At 39.2% G+C, this 27,439-nt stretch overlaps 1 protein-coding gene across 1 annotated transcript in view; it reads left to right on the top strand.

The window, feature by feature from the left end:
• The window catches only part of CHST9 (carbohydrate sulfotransferase 9), a 242,137-nt gene that overhangs the window by 135,715 nt on the left and 78,983 nt on the right, over positions 1–27,439 (top strand). The window contains exons 4-5 of the mRNA XM_036823754.1: positions 8,672–8,717; positions 24,445–24,447. Coding sequence (XP_036679649.1) covers positions 8,672–8,717; positions 24,445–24,447 — 49 coding nt within the window. The remainder of the gene's footprint in view (positions 1–8,671; positions 8,718–24,444; positions 24,448–27,439) is intronic.

The following is a 27,439-nucleotide window of genomic DNA, read 5'->3' as shown; positions in this document are numbered from 1 at the left end:
AGCAAGGGAAAAACAACAAATAACACAGAAAGGAATACCCATAAGGTTAACAGCTGATCTTTCAGCAGAAACTCTGCAAGCCAGAAGGGAGTGGCAGGACATATTTAAAGTGATGAAAGGGAAAAAACCTACAACCAAGATTACTTTACCCAGCAAGGATCTCATTCAGATTCGATGGAGAAATTGAAACCTTTACAGACAAGCAAAAGCTAAGAGGATTCAGCACCACTAAACCAGCTTGACAACAAATGCTAAAGGAACTTCTCTAGGCAGGAAACACAAGAGAAGGAAAAGACTTAAAATACCAAACTGAAAACAATTTAAAAAATGGTAATAGGAACATACATATCGATAATTACCTTAAAGGTAAATGGATTAAATGCTCCAACCAAAAGACATAGACTGGCTGAATGGATACAAAAACAAGACCCATATATATATGCTGTCTACAAGAGACTCACTTCAGACCTAGGGGACACATACAGATTGAAGGTGAGGGGATGGAAAAAGATATTCCATGCAAATGGAAATCAAAAGAAAGCTGGAGTAGAAATTCTCATATCAGACAAAATAGACTTTAAAACAAAGACCATTACAAGAGACAAAGAAGGACACTACATAATGATCAAGGGATCAATCCAAGAAGAAGATATAACAATTGTAAATATTTATGCACCAACACAGAACACCTCAATACATAAGGCAAATACAAACAGTCATAAAAGGGGAAATTGACAGTAACACAATCATAGTAGGGGACTTTAACACCCCACCTTCACCAATGGACAGATCATCCAAAATGAAAAAATATAAGGAAACACAAGCTTTAAATGATACATTAAACAAGATGGACTTAATTGATATTTATAGGATATTCCATCCAAAAACAACAGAATACCTTCTTCTCAGGTGCTCATGGAACATTCTCCAGGATAGATAATATCTTGGGTCACAAATCAAGCCTTGGTAAATTTAAGAAAATTGAAATAATATCAAGTATCATTTCTGATCACAACGCTATGAGACTAGATATCAATTACAGGAAAAAAATCTGTAAAAAATACAAACACATGGAGGCTAAACAATACACTGCTAAATAACCAAGAGATCACTGAAGAAATCAAAGAGGAAATCAAAAAATACCTAGAAACAGATGACAATGAAAACACAATGACCCAAAACCTATGGGATGCAGCAAAAGTAGTTCTAAGAGGGAAGTTTATAGCAATACAATCCTACCTCAAGAAACAAGAAACATCTCAAATAAACAACCTAACCTTACACCTAAAGCAATTAGAGAAAGAAGAACAAAAAAACTTCCAAAGTTAGCAGAAGGAAAGAAATCATAAAGATCAGATCAGAAATAAATGAACAAGAAATGAAGGAAATGATAGCAAAGATCAATAAAACTAAAAGCTGGTTCTTTGAGAAGATAAAAGAAATTGATAAACCATTAAGCAGACTCATCAAGAAAAAAAGGGAGAAGACTCAGATCAATAGAATTAGAAATGAAAAAGGAGAAGTAACAACTGACACTGCAGAAATACAAAGGATCATGAGAGATTACTACAAGCAACTCTATGCCAATAAAATGGACAACCTGGAAGAAATGGGCAAATTCTTAGAAAAGGACAACCTTCCAAGACTGAACTAGGAAGAAATAGAAAATATAAACCGACTAATCACAAGCACTGAAATTGAAACTGTGATTAAAAATCTTCCAGCAAACAAAAGCCCAGGACCAGATGGCTTCACAGGCGAATTCTATCAAACATTTAGAGAAGAGCTAACACCTATCCTTCTCAACCTCTTCCAAAATATAGCATTGGGAGGAACACTCCCAAACTCATTCTACGAGGCCACCATCACCCTGATACCAAAACCAGACAAAGATGTCACAAAGAAAGAAAACTACAGGCCAATATCACTGATGAACATAGATGCAAAAATCCTTAACAAAATACTAGCAAACAGAATCCAACAGCACATTAAAAGGATCATACACCATGATCAAGTGGGGTTTATCCCAGGAATGCAAGGAGTCTTCAATATATGCAAATCATTCAATGTGATATACCATATTAACAAATTGAAGGAAAAAAAACATATGATCATCTCAATAGATGCAGAAAAAGCTTTCGACAAAATTCAACACCCATTTATGATAAAAACCCTCCAGAAAGTAGGCATAGAGGGAACTTACCTCAATATGATAAAGGCCATAAATGACAAACCCACAGCCAACATCGTTCTCAATAGTGAAAAACTGAAGCCATTTCCACTAAGATCAGGAACAAGACAAGGTTGCCCACTCTCACCACTATTATTCAACATAGTTTTGGAAGTTTTAGCCACAGCAATCAGAGACAGGAAATAAGTAAAAGGAATCCAAATAAGAAAAGAAGACGTAAAGCTGTCACTGTTTGCAGATGACATGATACCATACGTAGAGAATCCTAAAGATGCTACCAGAAAACTCCTAGAGCTAATCAATGAATTTGGTAGAGTAGCAGGATACAAAATTAATGCACAGAAATCTCTTGCATTCCTATACACTAATGATGAAAAATCTGAAAGAGAAATTAGGAAGCACTCCCATTTACCATTGCAACAAAATGAATAAAATACCTAGGAATAAGCCTACCTAAGGAGACAAAAGACCTGTATGCAGAAAACTATAAGACAGTGATGAAAGAAATTAAAGATGATACAAACAGATGCAGAGATATACCATTTCAACATTGTGAAAATGACTATACTACCCAAAGCAATCTACAGATTCAGTGTAATCCCTATCAAACTACCGATGCATTTTTCTAGAACTAGAACAAAAAATTTCACAATTTGTATGGAAACACAAAAGACCCCGAATAGCTAAAGCAATCTTGAGAAAGATAAACGGACCTGGTGGAATCAGGCTCCCAGATTTCAGACTATACTACAAAGTTACAGTAATCAAGACAATATGGTACTGGCACAAAAAAAGAAATATAGATCAATGGAACAGGATAGAAAGCCCAGAGATAAACCCATGCACATATTGGCACCTTATCTTTGATAAAGGAGGCAAGAATATACAGTGGAGAAAAGACAGCCTCTTCAATAAGTGGTGCTGGGAAAATTCGACAGCTCCATGTAAAAGAATGATATTAGAACACTCCCTAACACCATACACAAAAATAAACTCAAAATGGATTAAAGACCTAAATGTAAGGCCAGACACCATCAAACTCTTAGAGGAAAACATAGGCAGAACACTCTATGACATAAATCACAGCAAGATCCTTTTTGACCCACCTCCTAGGCAAATGGAAATAAAAACAAAAATAAACAAATGGCACCTAATGAAACTTAAAAGCTTTTGCACAGCAAAGGAAACCATAAACAAGACCAAAAGACAACCCTCAGAATGGGAGAAAATATTCACAAATGAAGCAAGTGACAAAGGATTAATCTCCAAAATATACAAGCAGCTCATGCAGCTCAATATCAAAAACACAAAGAACCAATCCAAAAATGGGCAGAAGACCTAAATAGACATTTCTCCAAAGAAGATATACAGATTGCCAACAAACACATGAAAGAATGCTCAGCATCACTAATCATTAGAGAAATGCAAATCAAAACTACAATGAGATATCATCTCACACCTGTCAGAATGGCCATCATCAGAAAATCTACAAACAATAAATGCTGGAGAGGGTGTGGAGAAAAGGCAACCCTCTTGCACTGTTGGTGGGAATGTAAATTGATACAGCCACTATGGAGAACAGTATGGAGCTTCCTTAAAACTAAAAATAGAACTACCATACCACCCAGCAATCCCACTACCAGGCATATACCCTGAGAAAACCATAATTCAAAAAGAGTCATGTACCACAATGTTCATTGCAGCTCTATTTACGATAGCCAGGACATGGAAGCAACCTAAGTGTCCATCAACAGATGAATGGATAAAGAAGATGTGGCACATATATACAATGGAATATTACTCAGCCATAAAAAAAACCGAAATTGAGTTATTTGTAGTGAGGTGGATGGACCTAGAGTCGGTCATACAGAGTGAAGTAAGTCCGAAAGAGAAAAACAAATACTGTATGCTAACACATATATATGGAATCTAAGAAAAAAAAAAAAAAAGTCATGAAGAACCTAGGGGCAAGATGGGAATAAAGACACAGACCTACTAGAGAATGGACTTGAGGATGTGGGGAGGGGGAAGGGAAAGCTGTGACAAAGTGAGAGAGTGGCATGGACATATATACACTACCAAACGTAAAATAGATAGCTAGTGGGAAGGAGCCACATAGAACAGGGAGATCAGCTCGGTGCTTTGTGACCACCTAGAGGAGTGGGATAGGGAGGGTGGGAGGGAGGGAGATGCAAGAGGGAAGAGATATGGGAACATATGTATATGTATAACTGATTCACTTTGTTATAAAGCAGAAACTAACACACCATTGTAAAGCAATTATACTCCAATAAAGATGTTAAAAAAAAAAAAAAAACTACGTTGAGGTATCACCTCACACCAGTCAGAATGGCCATCATCAAAGAATCTACAAACAGTAAATGCTGGAGAGGGTGTGGAGAAAAGGGAACCCTCTTGCACTCTTGGTGGGAATGTAAATTGATACAGCCACTATGGAGAACAGTATGGAGGTTCCTTAAAAAACTAAAAACAGAACTACCATATGACCCAGCAATCCCACTACTGGGCATATACCCTGAGAAAACCATAATTCAAAAAGAGTCATGTACCACAATGTTCATTGCAGCTCTATTTACGATAGCCAGGACATGGAAGCAACCTAAGTGTCCATCAACAGATGAATGGATAAAGAAGATGTGGCACATATATACAATGGAATATTACTCAGCCATAAAAAGAAACAAAATTGAGTTATTTGTAGTGAGGTGGATGGACCTAGAGTCTGTCATACAGAGTGAAGTAAATCAGAAAGAGAAAAACAAATACCATATGCTAACACATATATATGGTATCTTAAAAAAAAAAAAAAAGTTCTGAAGAACCTAGGGGCAGGACAGGGATAAAGATGCAGACACAGAGAATGGACTTGAGGACAAGGGGAGTGGGAACGGTAAGCTGGGACGACGTGAGAGAGTGCCATGGACATATGTACACTACCAAATGTAAAATAGATAGCTAGTGGGAAGCAGCCGCATAGCACAGGGAGATCAGCTTGGTGCTTTGTGTCCACCTAGAGGGGTAGGATAGGGAGTGTGGGAGGGAGACGCAAGAGGGAGGAGATATGGGGATATATGTATATGTATAGCTGATTCACTTTGTTATACAGCAGCAACTAACACAACATTGTAAAGCAATTATACTACAATAAAGATGTTAAAAAAAAATTGATTTCCCATCAAAGTTCTAGACCTATTCACTTAGTATGGTGCTTACACCAAGTTTCAACAGGTGAAACGTGCTTTCCCACTGAAAAGAAAAATGACTCAGAATAAAGTAATGTGATGATGGGGAAAGATCTTGTTTCATTAGATTGTCTATGCTACTCAATTAAGCCTTTAATATTGTAATCAATCTTGTAAGTGCAATATAAGAACAGGTTCACTGGATGTGAGGTTTGAATTCTTATTAACTTTAGTGGCTCTGGCCAAACCCAGTTAATTTCCACTGTGTGAAGCAAGCCCGTATGCTGACATTTAAAACCATTTCCACAGCTGACCATGGGAAAACATTCATCGTTATTTAATACATGATCACGTAGCAAGAAAGTCAGCCTATATTGATTATACAGACTGAGCTCAACATCCTAGTGAGTCATTACATTAAAAAAAAAAAAAGGAACAGCAATGTTTTAAAAGATATAGTCAAACCCTCTAAAGGGCTATGCATGCTATTACTATTATTGGGACGTGAGAGAGGAGGCTTTTTTTTTTTTAGGAGACAGTTCATCAATTCAAAAATAAATGGCATTTACTTTCCTGTCTTTTTATCAGATCCTTAAAATTAACATTAATTAATATTAACCTTTGAAAAGAAATATTCCAGTTTAATTCATTACATATTTATATACAACACTAAACTAGGTTTGGGGAAATTATAAAGAGAAGTAAGACTGAATCATCTAACTAACTTGTTTTCAACAAGTTTACCATATAGTGTAGGACACGCATTCATCTAACTACATACTTCAGTCTGTGACAAGTGGAAAGCCAAACTAGACCATCAAAGTGTATCCAGTCTGGGAGTGTAATCTTATTATTATGCCCCAATGTCAGGTTTCCTGAGACCCTTGAGAAATTGACAGATGGTAGTTTCCTGGGGGTGGGGAGAGCAGCATGGAGAATTGCTGTTCCTTAAGTATAGAGTTTCAGTTATGCAGGATGAAAAATTCTAGAGATCTGCTGCACGACATTGTGCTTACATTTCACATACCGTCCTGTACATTTTAAAATTTATTGAGGACACATCTAATGTGTTTTTTACTACAGTAAATAAAACAAAGAAGAAATTGGCAGAAGTCCTTGCACAGCCTTTATAGTTGAGCCTTCGTGGAGATGGGGAAAAAGCCTGTCATATCCACGTTTTTAAAGGAAATGACTTGATCATTATAAACCTGAGGGCTTAGAGGCAATACCTGATGAGAACAATTTCTCATGCAATCTGTAAGCAATTTAGCAGAATATCATAAGAGATAAGGAAGCAGCTGCATTTGACTCTTTGAATAGCCATTTTTTTCTACATCGATTTAATTTCCTTCCATGGTTACGGTGACAGATTACATAAACAATGAGATGTGCCAGATAAAATCAGTTTTGTATAGAGAAAGATTTGGGGTCCTAGCCTAAACAATATTGTTATCACCAAGCCACAGAAGTGTGACCTTAATCATGCTATTGTTACATGGGTGACCAGTAAATATAAAGTTGCAATTACATCAAAGTGAGTTGAAGCAGTGGATTAAATATCAAGTTCTAACCCGTGAGGATCAGTTGTACTGTAGGACATATAACTTATTGATGAGGTGTACAAATGACTTACAAGTGCCTTCATCCAAAATGCAGAAATTACTAAATCGAGTGGAGCTGTTGATACCTTATCCCAGGAAACTCATGACAATACGACGCAAAATGCCCTTGGATATATTCTTTAAATCATTCTAAAGATAGAATAGCATTTTTTAAAAAAACTTTTTTTAGTTTTATTTATTTTTTTATAGTTTTTTTTTATTGAAGTATAGCTGATTTACAATGTTGTGTTAGTTTCAGGTGTACAGCAAAGTGATTCAGTTTATATATATATATATATATATATATTCTTTTTCAGATTCTTTTGCCTTATAAGTTATTACTAGAATAGCATTTAATTGACATAAGTATAAACTGGTATATTCTAGCACAAATGAAATTTGGCGATAGATTAATTAAGAAGGCAATTGCCAATAGGATCTATGTTTCAATTAAGGTTAGGAAAACAATATTATATATGAATCACGCTGATAGCGGGTTTTTTAAATGGAGCAGAATAGCAGGACAGAGAATTAATCCTACCATTGTTTAAGCCTTATCGTTCTTAAGTAATTGTTCAAATTTTTATCAACATACTTTGAAAGGGATATTTTGAAAAACAAGACAATATGCAAAGAGGAAAACATTACATATACATATGTGTAAGATATATATTAATATATAGTTTCACATGTAATATATATTAAAATTATACAATATATAAAATATATTGTAGAGTGTACTGTATAGAATATGTATTATATATTATATAGTTATATAGTTATAATATGTTTTTTTGAAAGAAGAATTGGACCAGTGTAATCTAGAAAGCGAAAGTCTGAATAGACGTCTTCTGGTTCTCTAGAATTGTTCTCAGAATGAGTTGAGACTCACCTCTCCCCAGAGATGACTAAACCAGAAGAAATATTCTATGTTACATTTAGTAATTTCATCTGGCAGAAAGAGGTCGTCTTTCTTGATTATCAGGATGGAAAATCATTGGCTCAAGGGAAACCCCCCAAATTAGAGCTCTTCACTACAAAGTAAACCACCAGTAGTTCTGGATGATTTAAATATCCATGGGATCGCTTCCCTCAAAGAGCTTTTGTCCTTTTATCCTAGATTTCAGTTCATTTACTCTTCCAAGCTTCACAAACCAAGTTATCCAAAAGTGGGTCGCTGGATGTCCCATACCAGGAGATGTACAGGGCGTATCTATTCCAAGTATCAATTTTACCTAAAGAGATCTATCCTAAGTACTCAAAAATTTTAAGCAGAAACTATAATTGTGTATCGACACCTTGAAAGGTTATGGAGTAGAATGCAAAGAATCCAAGGAAATTTTCTTCCTTGTGGTGGATGTTTTCCAGCTCCGCCTACCCCAGTAGTCCCCAGCTCTGTTTCTCTGATGTAGACGGTATAGGCACAAAGCTGTCTTTTCTGTGGCAAAATTTGAAGGTAATGCCAGGTTTCCTAATAAGTGACATGAAGCCTGTCACCACTTGAGTAGCCCAGAAACACAGGGATGACATATTCTGTTTCACGATCCTCTCCCTTCCCATGATTTTCTTGGCTAGCAATAAATATCAGAGACTTTGAGGTATATCAATGTAGATTGTTTCTTAAATGTCTTTGCATGTGATGGTAATATATGAATTTCGTCTCTCTTCTTTTCCAGGATGGGGGCCTGTAAATTACTTGCAGCCTATAGCCAGAATCAGGGAGTAAACTCTCCGTGATGTTTGGGTCTCAGGTAGTTTTAGATAAGCAGAGCAAAACCCCACAATATCTGAAAACCCCGTAATGTTGCTTTTAAACACCTGTTCTTATGATGATAGCCATCATCAGAAAGCATAGCCTAGGTGACATTGTTGGGGTGTATGAAGTCTTAGAGGGTGGGGGAGAGAAGCGAGCAAACCATGATCCTTGCCCTCAAGAAATTTACAAAGGAAGCCAAAGACTTTGAAGATGGATTTCACTTATATCTAGTTTAATGAATAATTAACGTTCATCTTATTTGAAAAAAATTCACATTTTACCTATTTTTATTTTAAAAGTATTTAACACTTCCCTGGGACATTGGACTCTATTCATTATTTTCCAGAAATGTCTTCCTCTAAGAATTCAGTAAAACCTTATTAGTTCAGATATTGCTGTTAAACAATTTTTGACAATTTGACCAAGACCAAGATGAAATTTACCTTTGAATTCTCTTCAAGGAATGGATTTGTTAAGAGAAATAGAGGGAACACCTGTAACTTACTTTAAAAGAATAATTGTTTTCATGGCTTTAGCATATATGGTGGTCTTTAGGCAAAAAGATTTGGCTATAAAATAAGGATCCATGTCATTAGACAGACTTTATTGGCAGATCATAGTATTGAAAGTAATAAAACTGTATTGCTTTCAATAATTCTGACTTCCATAATTCAGGCTAGCATCCCCCTGTTCCTCCCATCTCCCCAAACTCATTATTCCAATCTAATGAAAAGTACTATTGTATTATATGTGAACATAAACATTTGTTAATAGAAGAGGATCAATTCTTATTATCTTATTTTTTAAATTTACAAATATAAATTTTAATTTTTTGGATGCTTATCTGTAACATTGATCACCTGGATGGTAGTCGTGTGTTTATTTTTACAAGAAAAATGATGTATCATTTCCTTTCCTTTTCTGTGGTTTTTATACAGCAGGTAATTTTTTAAAATTTAAAACTCAATATTTTCACAAAGCAGACTAGAAAAATTCCCAGGTTGATAGTGAAGATTTAAGGTGAGAAAAAAATAACCCCAAAATCAGATCACGCCCTCCTTGGGGCATGTTGAAAAATCAGAGCAGTAACTAAATCACCATTCATTCATTCAACAAACACTTAGCCAAGGGCTGTGCTTATTGCTTCAAGGTGTGTAGAGATAAATAAAACTGTCTTCTTGTCTACATTGTGCCGGCAGCCCATAAGTTGAAACAGAGATGGAGACAGTTTTCTCGTGTGATAAGTGATGTGTTATTCATCCTTGTAAGCAAAGTGCTTTGGGAACACAGAAACTATACCATTAAATCTGACTAAAAAGTTGGGGAACTATTCATAGCAGGTATAACATTGGAGCTCATTCTTAAAAAAATAAAAAGAATTTCTACAAGTAGAGAAAAGGATAACATTTCAAATCAGTATGAGCAAACGTATGGAGATAGGGAATACATGGATTGCTTAAGAAAAACAGAGCAGACATGTTAGATGTGGAGAGCCGAGGAGGTGGGGGAACAGTGTACGGTCTATTAAAAGGTATATTACTAAAAAATATGCCCTTCCTTAGTGATTGGAAACAACAGTTGGAACTCACAGAAAGATTTTAGGGTCATGTGCAGAGACCTGAAATGTGAAGAAATGGGAATAGATAAGACTATTTGTGGACAATTGAGAGAACTTTTAGGAACACAGGATAGAATCAGCTTCTCCCTGGTGGAGGAGAGAAGGGGAAATTAATTAATTAATTAAAATTTGTAGGTGCATATAAAGAAATTTGAGGGAGTTTATGTGTAAGAGCTTCAATTTTCTTTCCCTTATACTGTTGGATGAGCATGCGATGTAGACTAGGAGGATACAAGTTTGAATCCCAGCTCAGGTGCCTATGAGTGATGTAACATGGGCAGGTCATGTAACCCACGTACATTTCAGTGTTGTCTTAACCTCACTGAGCTCTTGTCTATAAAATGAGGATAACACTACATAGCTTATATGGGTTGTTGATATTATTAAAGACAAGCTAGGTGCAATGTATTCACATGAAAGTGCTCTACAGATGAGAGCTGCGAGATGATTATCATCTGTGAATAGGAGCTTATCCCCAGGGAGAGAGAAAAAAAAAATTGCAATGAGGAATGAAAATTGGAAGGGGACATGTAAAAATGTTTTTAGGCAGCGTTAAGAATCCTTGTGAAAACATGACTTTGCATGTACAGTCACACTTAAGAGCTCCAGAGCAGCCAGTAGGGATGATCTGATGGCCTGGGGTTGGGGAAGGTCAAAGCAGGCACTGTGTCATTAAGGGAACAATTGAGAATGTTGATCAGTGCAGATCCCAGGAGCTTGGAGGCTGGTACTCCAAGACCTGTACTCCAGCCTCTACACTGGGTTGGCAGAAGGCAGTGTTTTCTCTTCAGGGTCAGCTGCCTGTGATCCTAGGGCTCTTGTCATTATCAAGTAAGTGAGGTGAGTTGCCAAAGTCCCCAAGGTTGTCTGCTCTCCTGCCAGCTGAGCTCCAGACACAGGCTGCTGCTTACAGACCCGCCAGACCCTTTGCCCCCTCCTCCCCTCTCACTGACCACCCTTGGCTCACAGTACCTACCCCAGCCTTTTCTCCACTCGAGTTTTAGTTCTTCCCTAGCACACAAGGCAGTGAAAGAGGTTTCTGCCTCCTCTGGGATAAAAAATTGGCATATGAACCAAATAAAAGGAGCCCAAGTGCATGCTGCTGGTCCCTCATGCCACCAGCACCCGTTCTAGACCTCAGTACAGAATTCACTGCATGCAGCAGGCAGGACCACACTTCCTCTCCCACACCTGGACATGAGTTGTCTCACCAGCCACTAGGATGATGTCATGTTCTCTTAAATGCTTAGTGAGCATTGGGGACCCCAAGAGAGAGCTGCCAAGATCTATCTTGACAGTCAACTTAACTTCCCTCGGAGGGAGATTTGAAAGGCTGGAGAGCATCCTTCATATGCCAAATGGCAGTAATAAAGAAAATATAGGCTATATCTTACCCATTATTGACTCCTATTTTAATTAATGGGAGGCACACTCCTCTTTTGGGAACTGGGTTGATTCACTCAGTGAGTAATTATTCATGAAGGATATACTAATTCATGGTGCTAGCTACTATCCAAGATCTTTGAAGATAATGGATATAAGCACCGTAGGAAAACTTTGTCAAATTCAGACAAAACTCTAGGTTTCTGTGAAAATACAACTGCAGAGACTCATTAGGGGTTGGGAAACCCCAGAGCTCTTTCTTCTCTCTCCTCAGACTTGGTTCCCAAAGCCCACTCTTCTGTGAATGCCAACAGGGGGGTCACACAGAATTCACCTCTAAGCACCTTGCTTCCTGTACATTCCGTTCAGTCGTTTGCGGTCACCTGAGGATGTACAGATTGTTCCAGATCATATAACATCTTCACTCCCCACATGTGGTCCTTCCCTACATGGCAGGAGCCATGCTGAAGTGCAGCCCATCTTTGCCTCCCCCAGGGTAGGAAACGCCATGTCTTCTGATTGGGTCTCAGGCTGGGGATTCTCCCACATGCCGTAAATGTACATCAGCCCTTTCTGGAATGTGCTTTAATCACCTGGTGCCATGCCAGACAGACCAGCACTCCCTCTACAATGCCGTTCATTCCTACCTGGTTTGTATGCCGGTCGATCCAATATGGCGAGCAACTCACCCCTCATTAAAAACAAACACAACGATTTGAAAATATTTTTTTCCCAGTTGGTAGGTTGCCTTTCCATTTTGTTGATGGTTTCCTTTGCTGTTCAGAGGCTTTTTAGTTTGATGTAATCTCACTTGTTTATTTTACTTTTGCCTTTGGTGTCTGTTTCAAGAAATTATCACCAAGACCAATGTCACATGGCTTACTGCCTATGTTTCCTTCTAGGCGTTTTACAGTTGCAAATCGTATATCTGGTAATGAAATAAAATGTATATTTTAAGGCAGGACAAGAACATTTAAACATGAGATTCTTCTCTCTGTCTGTCTGGGCTTCCTCCTTCCCTCCCTAATGTGCAATGTGCATCTGCCTTACACATTAAACAGATCTCCTCAAAGGGAGAAATGTTTCTCAATCAAAAAAAAACAAAAAGCTACCAATTATAAGATAAATAAGTCACAGGGAATACAGTCAATAATATTATAATAATTTTATATGGTACACAATCTATAAAAGTATTGTATCACCCTGTTGTGCACCTGAAACTAATATTGTTAATTCAGCTATACATCAATTAAAAATTAAATTTTTAAAAACACACAAACATCTCTATCTTTTTCCTTTCTTTAGCTCTAACTACACCTTCCTTCTATTTCCTCCTCTAATCAGCATGTTTCCCATTTCTGGGTTCCATGTATATTTTCCCCTTTATACCTCATCTCTACCCTTTGTACCTCTCACAGGTTTTAGTTAACTCTTGGGAGTTACTTTTGGTTTATTTTCTGCTTAGTTGGAAGAACACAAGACTCATGTCCATTAGGTGGCAAACTCAAAATTAGGACCATGTGTGCCGTAGCACTTCGTTTCTATATTTTTCTCATTCTTCTTTAAAAATCCTTTGCTGCATAGTGAAATGATGTTCAGTGTGGGACAACCCAGTGAATCCTTGCCGGCAAAAACACGGTCCAGATTGTAACAGCACAGACTTGGGGGTCTGGAGAAAATGTTCAAGGCAGGGTCTAAACTTGAATCTTCTTACTCTGGATCCTATATTTCCTTGGACATCCATGTATAGAAATTGAAAAAAAAAAAGTGATTTCCTTTTATTTCATGAGTGGAAGTAATTCCAAATCGTTTCTTAGGGACGTTGAACTGAGAAGTGTTCCGTGGACTTCCATGAGGAGAATCTTCTGGCAGGGTTTTTGTCCCAGCCAAAGGTACCCACATTCATGGGTGATGCCTTTTTGCGTGTTACTAGCATCCGCTCTCCCAGAGTAGAGGCATGCCTTTGTGGAAGGGCTGCAGTGGTGTGTGATTTTAAAGGAAGAGTTGCTCCTGGTTGCCCCTGCAGGTGCCAATGCAGAGTTAACCTACACACTTGCTCACGTTCTAAAGCTTTGCATTCTGTAGGTGCGTTCTACACGGTTCCAGAAGGGACTCTTGCTTCTGTGTACCCAGTGTCCTCGGGCTCAGCTGGCTCCAAGGGAGGAAGGCACATCTCAGATTCATGAGCACTACAGAATGTAGAGATGTGGCTTTCCTACAAGTGGGGATTCCAGCCCCCCCACTGGGCATGGCTCAGGGCATTTTCCAGGGCACACAATGCTAGTTCCTCTGTGCTCAGCTTCTCTGGGGAATGAGGAGAATTGAGAAGGTGCTATGGTGTTAGAATCAAGGTCAGGGTTATTACGAGGTTAGCGTGTAAAGGGGGCAGTTACCCATACTCTAAGTGTCCCTACTGGGAGCCCTGCATTTGCATGTGCCTGGGGACATGCTTGCCACTGTCAGCCAGAACATTCTTTTCTGTGAATCCAGGATTACCGAGCCTGGCAGGAAGGGATAGTTAGAGATTTTTCTACAGCCTTCCTGAGCTTATGTGAGAATTAAGCCTTACAAATCTTACAAGAATTGATGAGCATGATAATATATATAAAAAATGCAACATAAACCTTCAGATTCGCGGCCTAACCATCTCAACTGAAAAGCCCTTATGCTTCAGGATTTTTAAAAATTACCATTTGCCAGTCTTACCTACACTCAGACGGACTCCAATATTCAAACAGCTTGCAAATTCTGTACAAACGGATGCTGTTATTCCCGCGTCCATCAAAATAGTGGAATTGTTGAGGTCTTCTTTTTGTGGGAGAAGGGATGTATGTACATTATTATTCTTGTATGGGAATAATTAACCAAGAAAAAGTGGCATCCCACAGTTAATTTAGCTCTTCTTTTGTTTTCCAGGTATCTGAATTACGTGAACATATTCTTTTAATAAGCTGATCTGTTTTTTCCCTTCTCACTGAGGTGCAAAGTAATCTAGAGGGTCAAGGTTTCCAATCTTTCTCTTTTGCATTAAAATGATCTGTCATTTCCATTGTGGCTACACCCAAAAGTCAATTTGTGGTCTCGTTAAAGTGCCTATAGAATAATTCAGTCGTGATGAGGATGAAATTCTTCTCAAAGTGTAAGTGCTCCCCTTGCTGGTATACTGTAGCAATGACATTCATCTTTGAAAACTTAATCCTGATTCAGAGCAGGGGTTTTTCATTTGTTTTGGGGGGTGAGTTTTATTTTTTTTCTTTTTTGGTACTTCTTTATCTTTATGGTTTTGAACTTCACAGTAAATTGAGGCTTAATCTAGTGAAACTGGATAAATTACTGTACTCATCACATATTGTAAGCCAGGCATGTAAAATTCAATAGAACAAGAATTTTTTAAATGCTTCCCTAGAAAGTAAAGAAATATTCTGAATGATGTTTAGTGTTAAAGTTTTTTTAAATAATAGAATATTTTAATTTTTTAAATTAATATGCAATTTATATGCAATAAAACGCACAGATAAGTGTCTGTTCCAATGAGTTTTGACAATTGTATATGCCCTGTATAATGGCCACGCAAAATACGACACTGAATCTCATACCCTAAATATTTCCCTCACGGCCCTTTCCAGTCAATTCCAGTTCAAGAGCCCACCATTTCCCTCCCACCCCCTCATCTCCTCTCTACTGCCCACGCAACAACTTTCTTATTTCTATCACCATAGGTTAGTTCAGTCTATTCTTGGTCTTCAAGTGAATGGAATTATACAGCATAAACATTGTAAATGCTCCCTTCACTTACCATGGTATGTTTGAGATTGTTGCATGTATCCATAGTTCATTCCTTTTTTACTGTTGAGTAATACTCCACTGTATGACTAAACTACAAGTTATTTATCCTATTTTTGACATTTGAGTAGTTTCTAGTTTGGGACTCTTATGAAAAAGACTGCTCTGAAAATTCCTGTACAAGTCTGTGAATAACTTGTTTCATTCCCATTGGATACAGACCAAGAAATGGGATTGCTAGATCCTAAGGTAAATGTTTAACTTTGTAAGAAACTGCCCCACACTTCACCAGCAATGTTCAAAGTTCCAGCTGTTTCTTATCCTCACCAGCAGTGGGTAGGAAATGGTATCTCTCGTGGCTTGCATGTGCAGATCTCTGATGGCTATTTTTTTTTTAATTTATTTTATTTATGGCTGTGTTGGGTCTTTGTTTCTGTGCCAGGGCTTTCTCCAGCTGTGGCAAGCGGGGGCCACTCTTCATCGCGGTGCGCGGGCCTCTCACTATCGTGGCCTCTCTTGTTGCGGAGCACAGGCTCCAGACGCGCAGGCTCAGTAATTGTGGCTCACGGGCCCACTTGCTCCGCGGCATGTGGGATCTTCCCAGACCAGGGCTCAAACCCGTGTCCCCTGCATTGGGAGGCAGATTCTCAACCACTGCGCCACCAGGGAAGCCCTCTGATGGCTATTAATCTTCACCATCTTTTTATGCACTATTGCCCATTTGTATATCTTCCTTGGTGAGATGTCTATTCAAGTTTTTTCTCAGTTTGACCAGATCACTTGTCTATTGCTGATGGTAGGAGTTCTTCATATATACTGGGAAGTCCTTTGTCGGATACACGTATGGTAAATATTTTCCCAGTTTGTGATTTGTCTGTTCACTTTATTGAAAGTGCCCTTTGATGAGTTGAAATTTTTTAGTTCGATAAAGAAAAATAAATTACTTTTCTCATTCATGGTTAATGCTTTTTAGTGTCCTAAGAAATCTTTGCTTACCCTGAGGTTGTGAAAATATTCTATTACTCAAAAAAGTAGTGATAGCAACTTTTAAAATTGAGAATGAAAATAAGGACAGTTTGCAGTCAGATAGAGGCGTGTTTCTAATGACTGAAACACAGGGCTATCTCTGCACTTTTATAAATTTGTGATTATTTGTTCATTTTCAAGTGTCTTCTTGATTTATCCTCCTTTTCTCTGAGAAATAGAAAGTAAGTCAGGGTGTTTTGAGAATTGTCAGGATTGAAGTACGAGGAAAGAAAGCACAGGTTGAGGTTTGAATGTCCTATGTATGATAATGACTTTAGATAATGATCTTTATAGTATAAGTGATTTTATAGCATTATTCACTGTCCTTGAGCAATGACTTCAGCTCTAGGGAGCCCAACCAGGCTATTTCTATTCTTTATCCTCATCTCTGCAGTAAGAGTATGATTGCAAATTATCAGACTTTCCTAAAAATATCATTTGTTGCATACATTGATTAAAATATACCAAATTTGTAACATCTTAAATATATGTGCAATATATAAATATATTATTCTCATCACCTTTACTAAGGTGATGCTGTAACATTATCGAGAACTAAGGAAAGCTCTGATGATATTTATCCCTTTGATTAATATATATTGACCCATACTATGTGCTGTGGTGAAGAAACAGACCAGGTTCCTACCTCTAGGGGCTTCCTATCTAAATGAGGAGAGTTAGCCAAGTAAACAAAGGTACTCTTTAGATTTTGTTAGATGCTCTGCGGGATATTGCAGGGCATCAGGAACGAAAGTAACAAGGAGGACATCATGTAGGAAGGCCTGCCTGAGCAGGTGACAAATAACCAGAGACTTGGGTTGACAGGGACCCAGCCAAGTGGGGGAACAGCAGTCTTGCAAGAGAAGCAGCACAGGTGACAGCCTTAGGCAGGTAAGAGCCGTGTGATCCAGGTGAGGGTAGGGGGCAGTGAGCAGAGGAGAGAGACAGGGTAAGGTGGCAGCAAGGTCATCGAAGGGCCTCACTGACCATCATTAGGAGTTAAGTTGGTGAAGACTATCCTACCTTATATGCAGAGCCCACATTCACCACAAAATGAGCATGGGGTGTTCATAGATAGAATAAGAGATATTAATTAATGCTACTTTTGTTTAGAGTCCTGAAGAGTAGCTTATATATATAAGCAGTGACTGATGGCATGTGGCCTGGGACGAGCAAGTCACTCGCTGGTGTTCATTGAACAGAATTCTCAAGACAAGAGATCCATGGACACGTGGAGCAGAGAGGGGGATGTTGCCCTAGGGGATTTGGGTTTAGAACCCACGTCAGGGCCACTAAGTGCTGTGCACAGACACAGTGAACAAGTAGGGAGAAGGCCAGCAGTCCCAGTATTAGGTTGAGGCAAAGTCTTGAAATAATGTCCAGAAGTTAGGATGAGACCATATGAGGGACAGCACATCGCACATGCACCAACCAGTTATAGATCATTCTCGAGCAGGAAGTGTGGACTGAACAGAGAGAAACTGGAAGCAGGAAATTCCACTAAAAAGAGTTTCAAAGAATTCATGTAAATTGCGCAGAGTGGTAAAGGGAAGGAAGACAGGAAACCAAGAACTGTTGTGCAGAGACCTCTATCAATTGTCAGGTTTGCTACGGGGTATCGGAGTCCCTATGGGACTCTCTCTGTGGTTTGAAGTTATTTCCAGCCTCTAGGAAGTATAGACAAAATATGCCAGCATGTATCCTTCCCCACAGAGTCTTCTAGAGAGGCAGGGCTGTGGCTGGAAGCTACCAACACGCCTCTGGGCAGGCAGATGAATGAGCTGGGTGTAGGGTCAAGGCCAGCATCCTCTCCCTGCCTCTGTGCCCCAACACCAGTCGGGCAGCATTACCCTCTCCTCTTCTCAGATAAGCATTCCCCTCACCCTCTCCCAAGGGTGCACAGTGCCTGCACAGACAAACACACAACTCCTTCTCTGGTGATTGTTGAAACTTGGAAAAATAAAAGGTAATGTTCCCTCACACTGAGGAGACTGGAACCCTTAGAAAGAAAGGTGTCAGACTGACCAAACTTGGGACAGATGTGGAAGGTCGACTGTACTTCGCCTTTTTATATAACAAACTTGAGCATCCTCGGATTTTGGTATCCCTGGGGGCTCTGAAACCAATCCCCGCTCGGGTACCGAGGGATGACCATACCAGGATGGTGAGCTTGCAAAAGAGCCAGAATGTAACAGTTACAAAAGTGTTTTAGCAGGAAAGTAAGGAATTTTAATACCTCTTTTGTTGTTATTGAGCTTGAGGGTCAAGTTGGATATCTGCAAACAACAATAAATAAAACCTAGGTTTGGGGGAGAAGCTCAGATGCATATAGATATTCAGGAACAATTAACTTCATAGACTGGAGACAAAAGATTGATGTAGGGATAAACAAGTAAGGGATGAAGGAAATAGTCCTTGGTGACATGCACAGTGGGGATTGATAAAGAAATAAACCAAAAAATGGAAAAGAAAGAGACACCAAAAGAATGATGACAACTGGAAAAGCAGGGCTTCCCTGGTGGCGCAGTGGTTGGGAATCTGCCTACCAATGCAGGGGACATGGGTTCGAACCCTGGTCCAGGAAGATCCCACATGCTGCGGAGCAACTAAGCCCATGAGCCACAACTACTGAGCCTGCGCTCTAGAGCCTGCAAGCCACAACTACTGAGCCCATGTGCCACAGCTACTGAGCCCGTGTGCCTAGAGCCCGTGCTCCACAACAAGAGAAGCCACCGCAGTGAAAAGCCCATGTGCCACAGTGGAGAGTAGCCCTGCTTGCCGCAGCTAGAAAAAGCCTGTGTGCAGCAACGAAGACCCAGTGCAGCCAAAAATGAATAAATTAAATAAATAATTTTTTAAAAACTACTAAAAATAACTGGAAAAGCAAATAAGAAGAGTATGGCAGAAATAAAGATTTAAAACAGGAGAAGATCCCCTCTGGTCTTTATAATGTGTACGCAGAAAATAGTTTTCAATCAATCACTGTTCAATTTAGTTTTGTTTTTTTTTTAGGAAATGAACTGTATTTCTTACATAAATCCTCTAGTTCTTGTTTCACTGCTTTTGAAATCTAGAAGTAAATCTATAGATGAGCTCAGTCGTTTTGTAATAGAATTGTCTGAGGGCTCTTTTACAACACTAAATATATTTTTGTTGAGTTGGTTGCAAAAACATTAGTTTCAACAGATCTGTGATTCTTTAAAAGGTTTTCCATTCATTGTATTAGATATTTTTTCATACCTCCTAAGGCTAAATTTGGCTGGTTGATATAACTATGGAATTGGAACATGGGAGCGTAGAACTAATCTCCTCATTTGACTTTTAAATTAGTTTTGTGTGTGTGTTAACTAAAATTGAAATGTTTCGATTATGAATAATGCTAAGATGAATGGGTACACTCCATTGACTTTAATGAAGTGTACATGTTCTTGCAGACTTGTGAATGATGGCATGGTAGCACAGTTCTTGAATCCTAGTATTAATATTTGCTGCACTTACATATTTTATTTATGATACTACTTACCACAATCACAGCTTTTTACTTTCATGAACACAGTTGAACTTAAAATTTTTGTTTCATCAGCTTTTCCAAGGGATTCATATTACCAAGGGTGTCCTTTTTTTTTTTATTACCAAGAGTGTGCTAATAATTGACAACCAATTTATTAAATTTAAATTAGCTAACATTTACTACATGATTATTGAAGGCCCTGTACCAAGAGATTAATTTTCAAGGAATAAACAAGTCATCTAAATAATTGAAACTTTAAAATGAGGGACTTCCTCGTTGGTCCAGTGGTTAGGCCTCTGCGCTTCTACTGCAGGGGGCACGGGTTCGATCTCTTGTTGGGAACTAAGACCCCGCATGCCTCGTGGCCAAAAAATAAATTAATAAAATAAATAAAAAATAAAATAAATTTTAAAAATGAAATTTTTAGTCTTCAGTGATCATAACAAAATGTACATAATAAGTTGAATATCAGACAACACTTGCTGCTAATATATGCAAAAGAGAGGAACAACTAGGGAAATTCTGAATAATGAAGTTAATTGCATAGTTCCTTGAATAAGGGTCTTTGCTAATGTTGTGTGTTAAAATGCTTTGAGATGAACAGTGGATTCAGCATGTGTAACATGCTCTGAAAATTAGCTATTGCACAGACTTGGCAAGTGTTATATGTTGCACAGATTCATGAAATGAGAAATTATGAACACCATTTTACTTGTTGTTATTAGATACTTCACATGTGTCATGTAAGTCCTTACTAGTTGAATCATACAGTGCTTTATTTCACAAACAACAGCGATTAAATGACCTTGCCCAAGCTAGTACACTAAATGAAAGAATTTGATCTAGAAGCCAGGACTCCCCTGTCCTAGCTTGATGGAGGTGTACTACAGGGGTAACATCTTACATATTACAAGGGTGGCCTACATCTTGCACACTGCAGTTTCCATGGGCACATGATCTAGTTTAATATCCAGTTCATTATTTGCAGTTCTTTGGCAGATAGTCATGAGCTACAATTTTCAGCCCCATATCCAAAACTATTGAGGGTAAAATTTACCTATATCATTGCACCTTTTTGTTTTAGTTTGGATTCTCAACTTGGAAAATATATGCCCTGGACTAGGGTTCTAAGTCCGTTATTACATCCTGTCTGTGTGATCTGGGGAAACTTGCTTTACCTTTCTGAGTTTCCAGCTTTTGTTTTTTGTCTGTTTGCTTGTTGTTTCCATTTCCATGCCAAAGAGCTCTGCAAAGGGTAAAAATCTATGTAAGTTACAAATATGAATTTATAAATATATTTGTTGGTTTGAGGGCTTGGGTGCCTACTAGAGACATCAGAGTCTGGGCAGGTGTGCCTGCTTCACCAGAAACCTGTAGAAAGGCATGAGCCAAGGCACAGTCGGAAACATGTGGGTCTGTGCACCAAGAGAGAGGAACGCCTCTCCTTTTTACAATTTTGTTCTTCTAAAGGGCAAAGGCAAGAGTGATCTTGCCAGTAGAATGCAAGCAATCTAAACTTAAAAGTCAGTGTGCAGTAAATTGTCACGAAATGCCAGCTGCTAACACCTGCCAGCCTTGTGGGAATTTGGATCCATGAGCTACCTCTCCTGAGGAGGGGGAGTTGGGAGCAGAAACTTTGAGTCTGCCTGGTCACCTGGCAACACAGAGAGACCTTCTGGATCCTTACTGGATAAGTCTATCTCCCTAAGACTGAAAGTTTGGAAGCATTTAAATAAGAGAAATAGAATCAATAGACAGTGATTTCAGTCACTCAAGTACAAATGCACCCCAAGCTTGCTTCTTTGTCTTTCCGCGTAAAGGCTCTCCCTTGTTGGTTTGCACCCTCCGCTGTGCTGTCTCTCCTCTCCTCCCCTGGATGCCTGTTCTCATCTTCTGGTTGAATTTCCTAATTCTGGCCGCCTCCACTCTGCTAACCCCTGGCTCTTCCCTCTTAGATGGAGTGTCACACAGAGCTGCCTTGCCGTGTTAGTTCTCTGCCTGAGAATGGCTCTGAGAGTTTTCGCAATCCGGTGCTGGCTTTCCAATTCTACCTGGGTTCCATCCTCTCCCTCCTGCTCATACCAGGCTTCTCAGGACCCTGCATTCTTGACCCTCTGAACCTTTTAAGCATGTCTGTGCTACACCAGTAAAGCACTCTCTGCCCTGTGTGTTCTCTGAGATAAGACACAAGTCCTACCATTTTGGTGGTGGGTTTCCATGCAGCTTTCCTGATGATTGCAGTATACACTGGCCTCTCATTTATACATGCTCATGCCACATTAGTTATTAAATGATGTACGGTTTGGAATTTAATTGCCCGACAATTGTTCAGCTTCCTATCTTCCTGGATGAGTCAAAAGAATGTACCATGAACTTCTGTTGTGTCATTCCCTGCCCCTCCCGCATCAGATGCTTGAAAACCACCTGTTTCTGGATTAATCGGTGACCATGGATGAATACATGTAGGTGAAAGATGGGCAATGTTTAGTTCTATTTCATTTTTCCCACCATCAACCTTCCTCCTTTGGCTTTGAGACTGATTCTGGCTCCTGTTCCCTCCCTCAGGTGTTACAAGCCTTTGGACTCTGGAATCTGATAGAATGGGGCTCAAGCCCCAGCCCGTTGTAGGACCTTGGGCAGGTTGTTTCACCTCTCCAAGCCTCAGTTTCTCTATAAAATAATGATGTATTAAGGGTTGTAGGAGGTTTATTTTGGAGCGGGGGAAGTGTTTTGTTTTCTTTCATGGATGTTTTGACCATTCTAAATTCTTGTAGGGAATTGTTTAAAGATATATATGTAAAACATGTTTCTAAGAGTGTTACTTGGGCACCACATTGAGAACAGTGCTGTTTCAGTAATGATGTGCTCTAGACGAGGAATTACATTTCCTGTCTTCAGGTAATAGGTGTGGGTTTGGGGTACAAACCTGAGGCTGTGGGATCCCAAGCCCCACACTCCTCCCGTTCCACGTGCCCTGTCTCTGTGCCTGCGGAACATAAGAGAATGTCTGTCTTGAATGACACTTACAATTACTGCAAGTCGCGTCCCATTCATACATGTTCAATAACTGACGTTAGTCAAGTGCGCAAGGAGAGAGGGACTTCTTTCTCCATATGCCGCTAAAACAATAGTAGTCTGAAAGAGGACAGATGAAATGAGAAAAAACATTATAGGCCATGAGAGGTGACATCACTTAAATCCCTGGGCTAAAAGCCAAGGATACAAGGTCCTGCTTTCGACAGTCAAGTATCATTTTGTGATCATAGATAAATTTACTTCATATGAAAAGAAAGTAAGTAATGTATGTTCAGACATGTTGTAGATGAAATTAATTACCGAGTATGATATAATTAGGTGTAAGTAAAGAACCTAGCAGCCATAGAAATATCTGCAACATCTAAGACATATAAGCCTACACAGAAATCTAAGGTTAAAGGGTGATGTAAATGAAAACAATAAAAGTATTACCTTGTTACTTTTTCTGGTTTAATTTAGAACCTATGCTTTCAGATTTCACCTTGAAGCCTTCTGGTACTAAGTGTGTATTTCTGAGGCAACCCAAAGTAAGTTACCATGGATTTGATTCTACCAAAGGCAAAAAGAAAGGAAAAGGAAAACATAAGAGAGATGAGAAAATACTTTTTCACAATTCAATAATGTGAAAGAACTTCAGAAGTTGCTTTCGGAAGATATGTTTCTAAAAGTATTTGATGGTACCCTTTTCAACAGAGCCACAGAATAATAAAAGCTTATTTAATTTAATTTTCTACTTCATTACTCCCCAAAGTACGGGACCAAGTGAAGGAATGCCCTCACAGATTGCATGCCACATGTCAGAAATTTATTACCATGCTCAGTGGCGTTATTTCACCCATTTTTCTGTAATATTTTCATTCTAAACTGAAGGAAGGGAAATTACGTTAAAACTTAGATCTTAGTCTGATGATGACTTGGCAACCTCCATTAATCCAAAGATCTGTGCTCTTTTTGTTACTCAAGGATCCTGAACAACAAATTCAAATTACCCAGCGTTGATTAAGCAATAATGCGTGAGAAGCGCCGTGCTAGAGTCTGTGGGCAAAGAAAAAGATGAACCCATCTCAGAAGGGTTCAGATGAACTAACATCCTAGGAGTTAGTTCTATACCCTGTTCACAGACGACTGAGGCCATCAATTCAAGGAATGGCCTCCTGGGGCCACAAGCTAAACCATTGTAAGTTTCTCATCCACAACATGGAGTGCGGTCCAGGCCAGAGGGGAGATAAAATAGTCTCTAAGATCCTTTTCAGCATTAAAGTCTTAAGATTTCATGACTGGATCAGAGTTACACACCCACACAAGTTGCAGCAGAATGTTAAGTAGAACCCAACAGAACGTTCTTTCTTCTCCTGATGTTCAGAGCAAAAACCTATCTCAAATTTAAGAGTATGTTTCTCTACGTGTGAGAGAGAGGAGCACAGGAAGAGAGGGAGAGAATGCTTGCAAGTGATGCCCTGGGTTTCCAATCTGGAGTTTCAGTATTTTTGACAAAGGGAAAAAGAAAACAAAACGAAAAAGCCCAGAGCCTGCCATAACCCTGTGTCTCAAGATTGAAGAGCCATTGCAGATTGACTCTTCATGGTGGCACGAGAGATACAGTTAGAAATACCGATGTTATGGATTCCTTCCTGCAAGCTCAGCACCATGCTGGGTGCTAAAGAAGTAAGAGCAAGGAAGGAAGGGAGGGAAGGAAGTAGATATAGGAGAACTGGTCTGGCGAGGTGGGGAAGGGGGGGCAGTGGAATGAAGGCGTGGCCCCTGGCCAAGCAAGGAGCTTGTTTCACAGATTCTTTTTTTGCAATTAATTTTCACTTTTTGCAATTCAGTGTTTTCCATCTAAAGAAACTTCTGCTCAAACCACACCTTTTCAAAGCCAAAGTATTTATTAAGTTGTGGAGAATCACAGATCGCGCAAAGAACTAATGATTGGTCTTAATATAGCATGTTTAAGAGGGACAAGTATAAGTGGGGAGAATGATACTTTTGGAATTTCTACCTGTTATCCTCCAATTTCTGACTGATTGATTGCTGTTGCAACTACTTAAAAGGACCGCTTGACCATTCCAAATTCTTTCTCTAGTTAGGTCAGTCTCTGAAATAACCTCCTCTGGTTTGAAATTTCATCCCCCAAGCCCCATCTTCCACATCACTCCTTGTCAGTGCAGGACCTGGATTTATGTTTCAGAGAAGTTCACAGAAGCTACCCACTGAGAACTATCTCAAATACCTACGCCAAATCCATCAGCCGGTTTGCTCTTGTCCCATCGGCTTCTCCTCCTGTTACAGTGGAGGAAGTGGACTCACCTGCCATCAAGGTGATTTCCACCTGTACTCTGGGTCCCCTCTATTCTGTCCTCCTGTAAACCTCCCTGCATGGGTGACTCCCTTTTTCTCCTGGATCTTCAGCCTCTTCCTCTCTGTGGCTGCTCAGTATCAGTATTCACGATGCTCTAGTTTCTCCTTTAAAAAAGAAAAATAAAAGGAAGTTTTTCCTGAAGCCTGTATCCTCTTCCAGCTACAGCTCTTTCTGCATCTCAAAACAGTGATCTGCATCTTTCCCCACGCCTCTGTCCACACCAGTCTGGCTTCTGCCCTAGACACTCTACTGGCTTTTTCCTGCTAATGATGTCCGAGTTGTGAAAATTAAAGGACACTGGGGTCCATCAGACTTGACCTGTCTTCATCTTATTACTTTCTCCTTGAAAAATGGCTTTTCCTCCTCCCTCTCTGTTCCTCTTCCATCCCTTTGAGAGACTATTTTCTTCCATCTGAATTTCACACACTAGATTCTTCTTAGCTTGGCCCTGGGTCCACTTGGCCTTTTAATCTACAGTCTTTCCCTAGTGATTCCATCCACTCCTGTAAACCAGGCTGTCTTCTCCACTTGTCTTCAGAATCTCAGAGCAACATGATCAGAAGTACAGCCAATTATCATAGAACAAAGCAAAGCAAACTGGCCTACATGGAAATAGAATCTGAACTGTGGCCTCTGGGATACTGTGTTTTGAGAAAATCAGCTAACCACAAAAACATACAGACATAATTGATAGAAGGAAGCCAAAGAATCATTCATTCATTCATTTGTTCATCTAGCCATAGTTATGGAACTATAAGGCTGGCATTGTGTATTTAATAAATTAAAAATTTATATAAGTAGTTTTCTTCTTTAAATTAGCACCCTATTTGGGGCAAATTAAGTATGGAATCAACATATGATTAAATCAAAGGAATAGTCAGCTATTGAGGAGTGTCCAAGAAGAGCAATTTGAATCCACCAAGGTTTCATCACCTCTCAGAGGCAAGGTCAGACTTAGATGAAGGAGGCCTGTGCCTTCTTTTTGAGAGGCAAGCACATTCACAAACATATTTCCCCCACCTTTTCTCCAATGCCCAAGCTATTCTTTAACAAGAAGGAACCATTTCCTGACATGCTTGAAGGGAATACTTAAGCCCAGAGGTAACATATCATCAACAATTCACATTTTGGTGCAAGAGACTAAAGTCAGAGTTTCTCCACTGAGAAGACTTTGATACCAGAATGGGGGATGTACACATTGGACCTGGAATTTTAATAAGAGGTTGAGGCGAGCTCCATGGAATAAATGGGAACACACACACACACACACACACACACACAGTAAGGCCTGGAGTGTTGAAAACATATCATGCCTTCTTGCCTACTTTGAGGCCATGCTTGGTATTGTCATGATAAGTTTACCAACTCAGGAGTCCTGCTGTTTCACCAGTGTCCTGTTTACCAGCACTGAAGCTACTCAGACACCTTGGCTTTGCTAGTCTGACTTGCTCCAGACCAATGAGATCAGACCACTCCATGCACTTTTTAGGTGACAGTTTGAGCCAAAGTAACTTCTAAAATTGCAGCAATCCCAGGAAGGCTGAGAAGCAATCACATAAATCATTTGAATCTGGAAAGGGGATGGGGATGACAAATTTTAGTACAAAAGATTTGCAACAGGGGATGGGAAAGAGTTTTTAGAAACAGTTGTTACAGCTATATATGTGACACACTAGAATGCTATGAGGATAAAGAACTGGGGATATCTCAGCTATACCCGAAATCAAGTGAATGGAAATTAAATGATAAAATAGGTCAAACAGAACTACAATAAAAATTTGTATGGCAGGGAATGCTATCTTAAACTCAGTTCATGCTCCATGCTTTGCTAGAGGTTTTCAGAACAGTGAAAATACCTACTTGCCCCAAATTCATTGAAATTGGTTGACTTCTACGAATATAATATACCCTCCCTAGGCCTGGGGTGTGAATTTTAGACATCTCTGAAAATAGGTTCATCAATGAGCATTTG

Source organism: Balaenoptera musculus, chromosome 14, assembly GCF_009873245.2.
Source record: "Balaenoptera musculus isolate JJ_BM4_2016_0621 chromosome 14, mBalMus1.pri.v3, whole genome shotgun sequence".
NCBI classification, from domain to species: domain Eukaryota; kingdom Metazoa; phylum Chordata; class Mammalia; order Artiodactyla; family Balaenopteridae; genus Balaenoptera; species Balaenoptera musculus.
The sequence above is the reverse complement of the archived record's forward strand: the minus strand, read 5'-3'. Positions and strand labels throughout refer to the sequence as shown.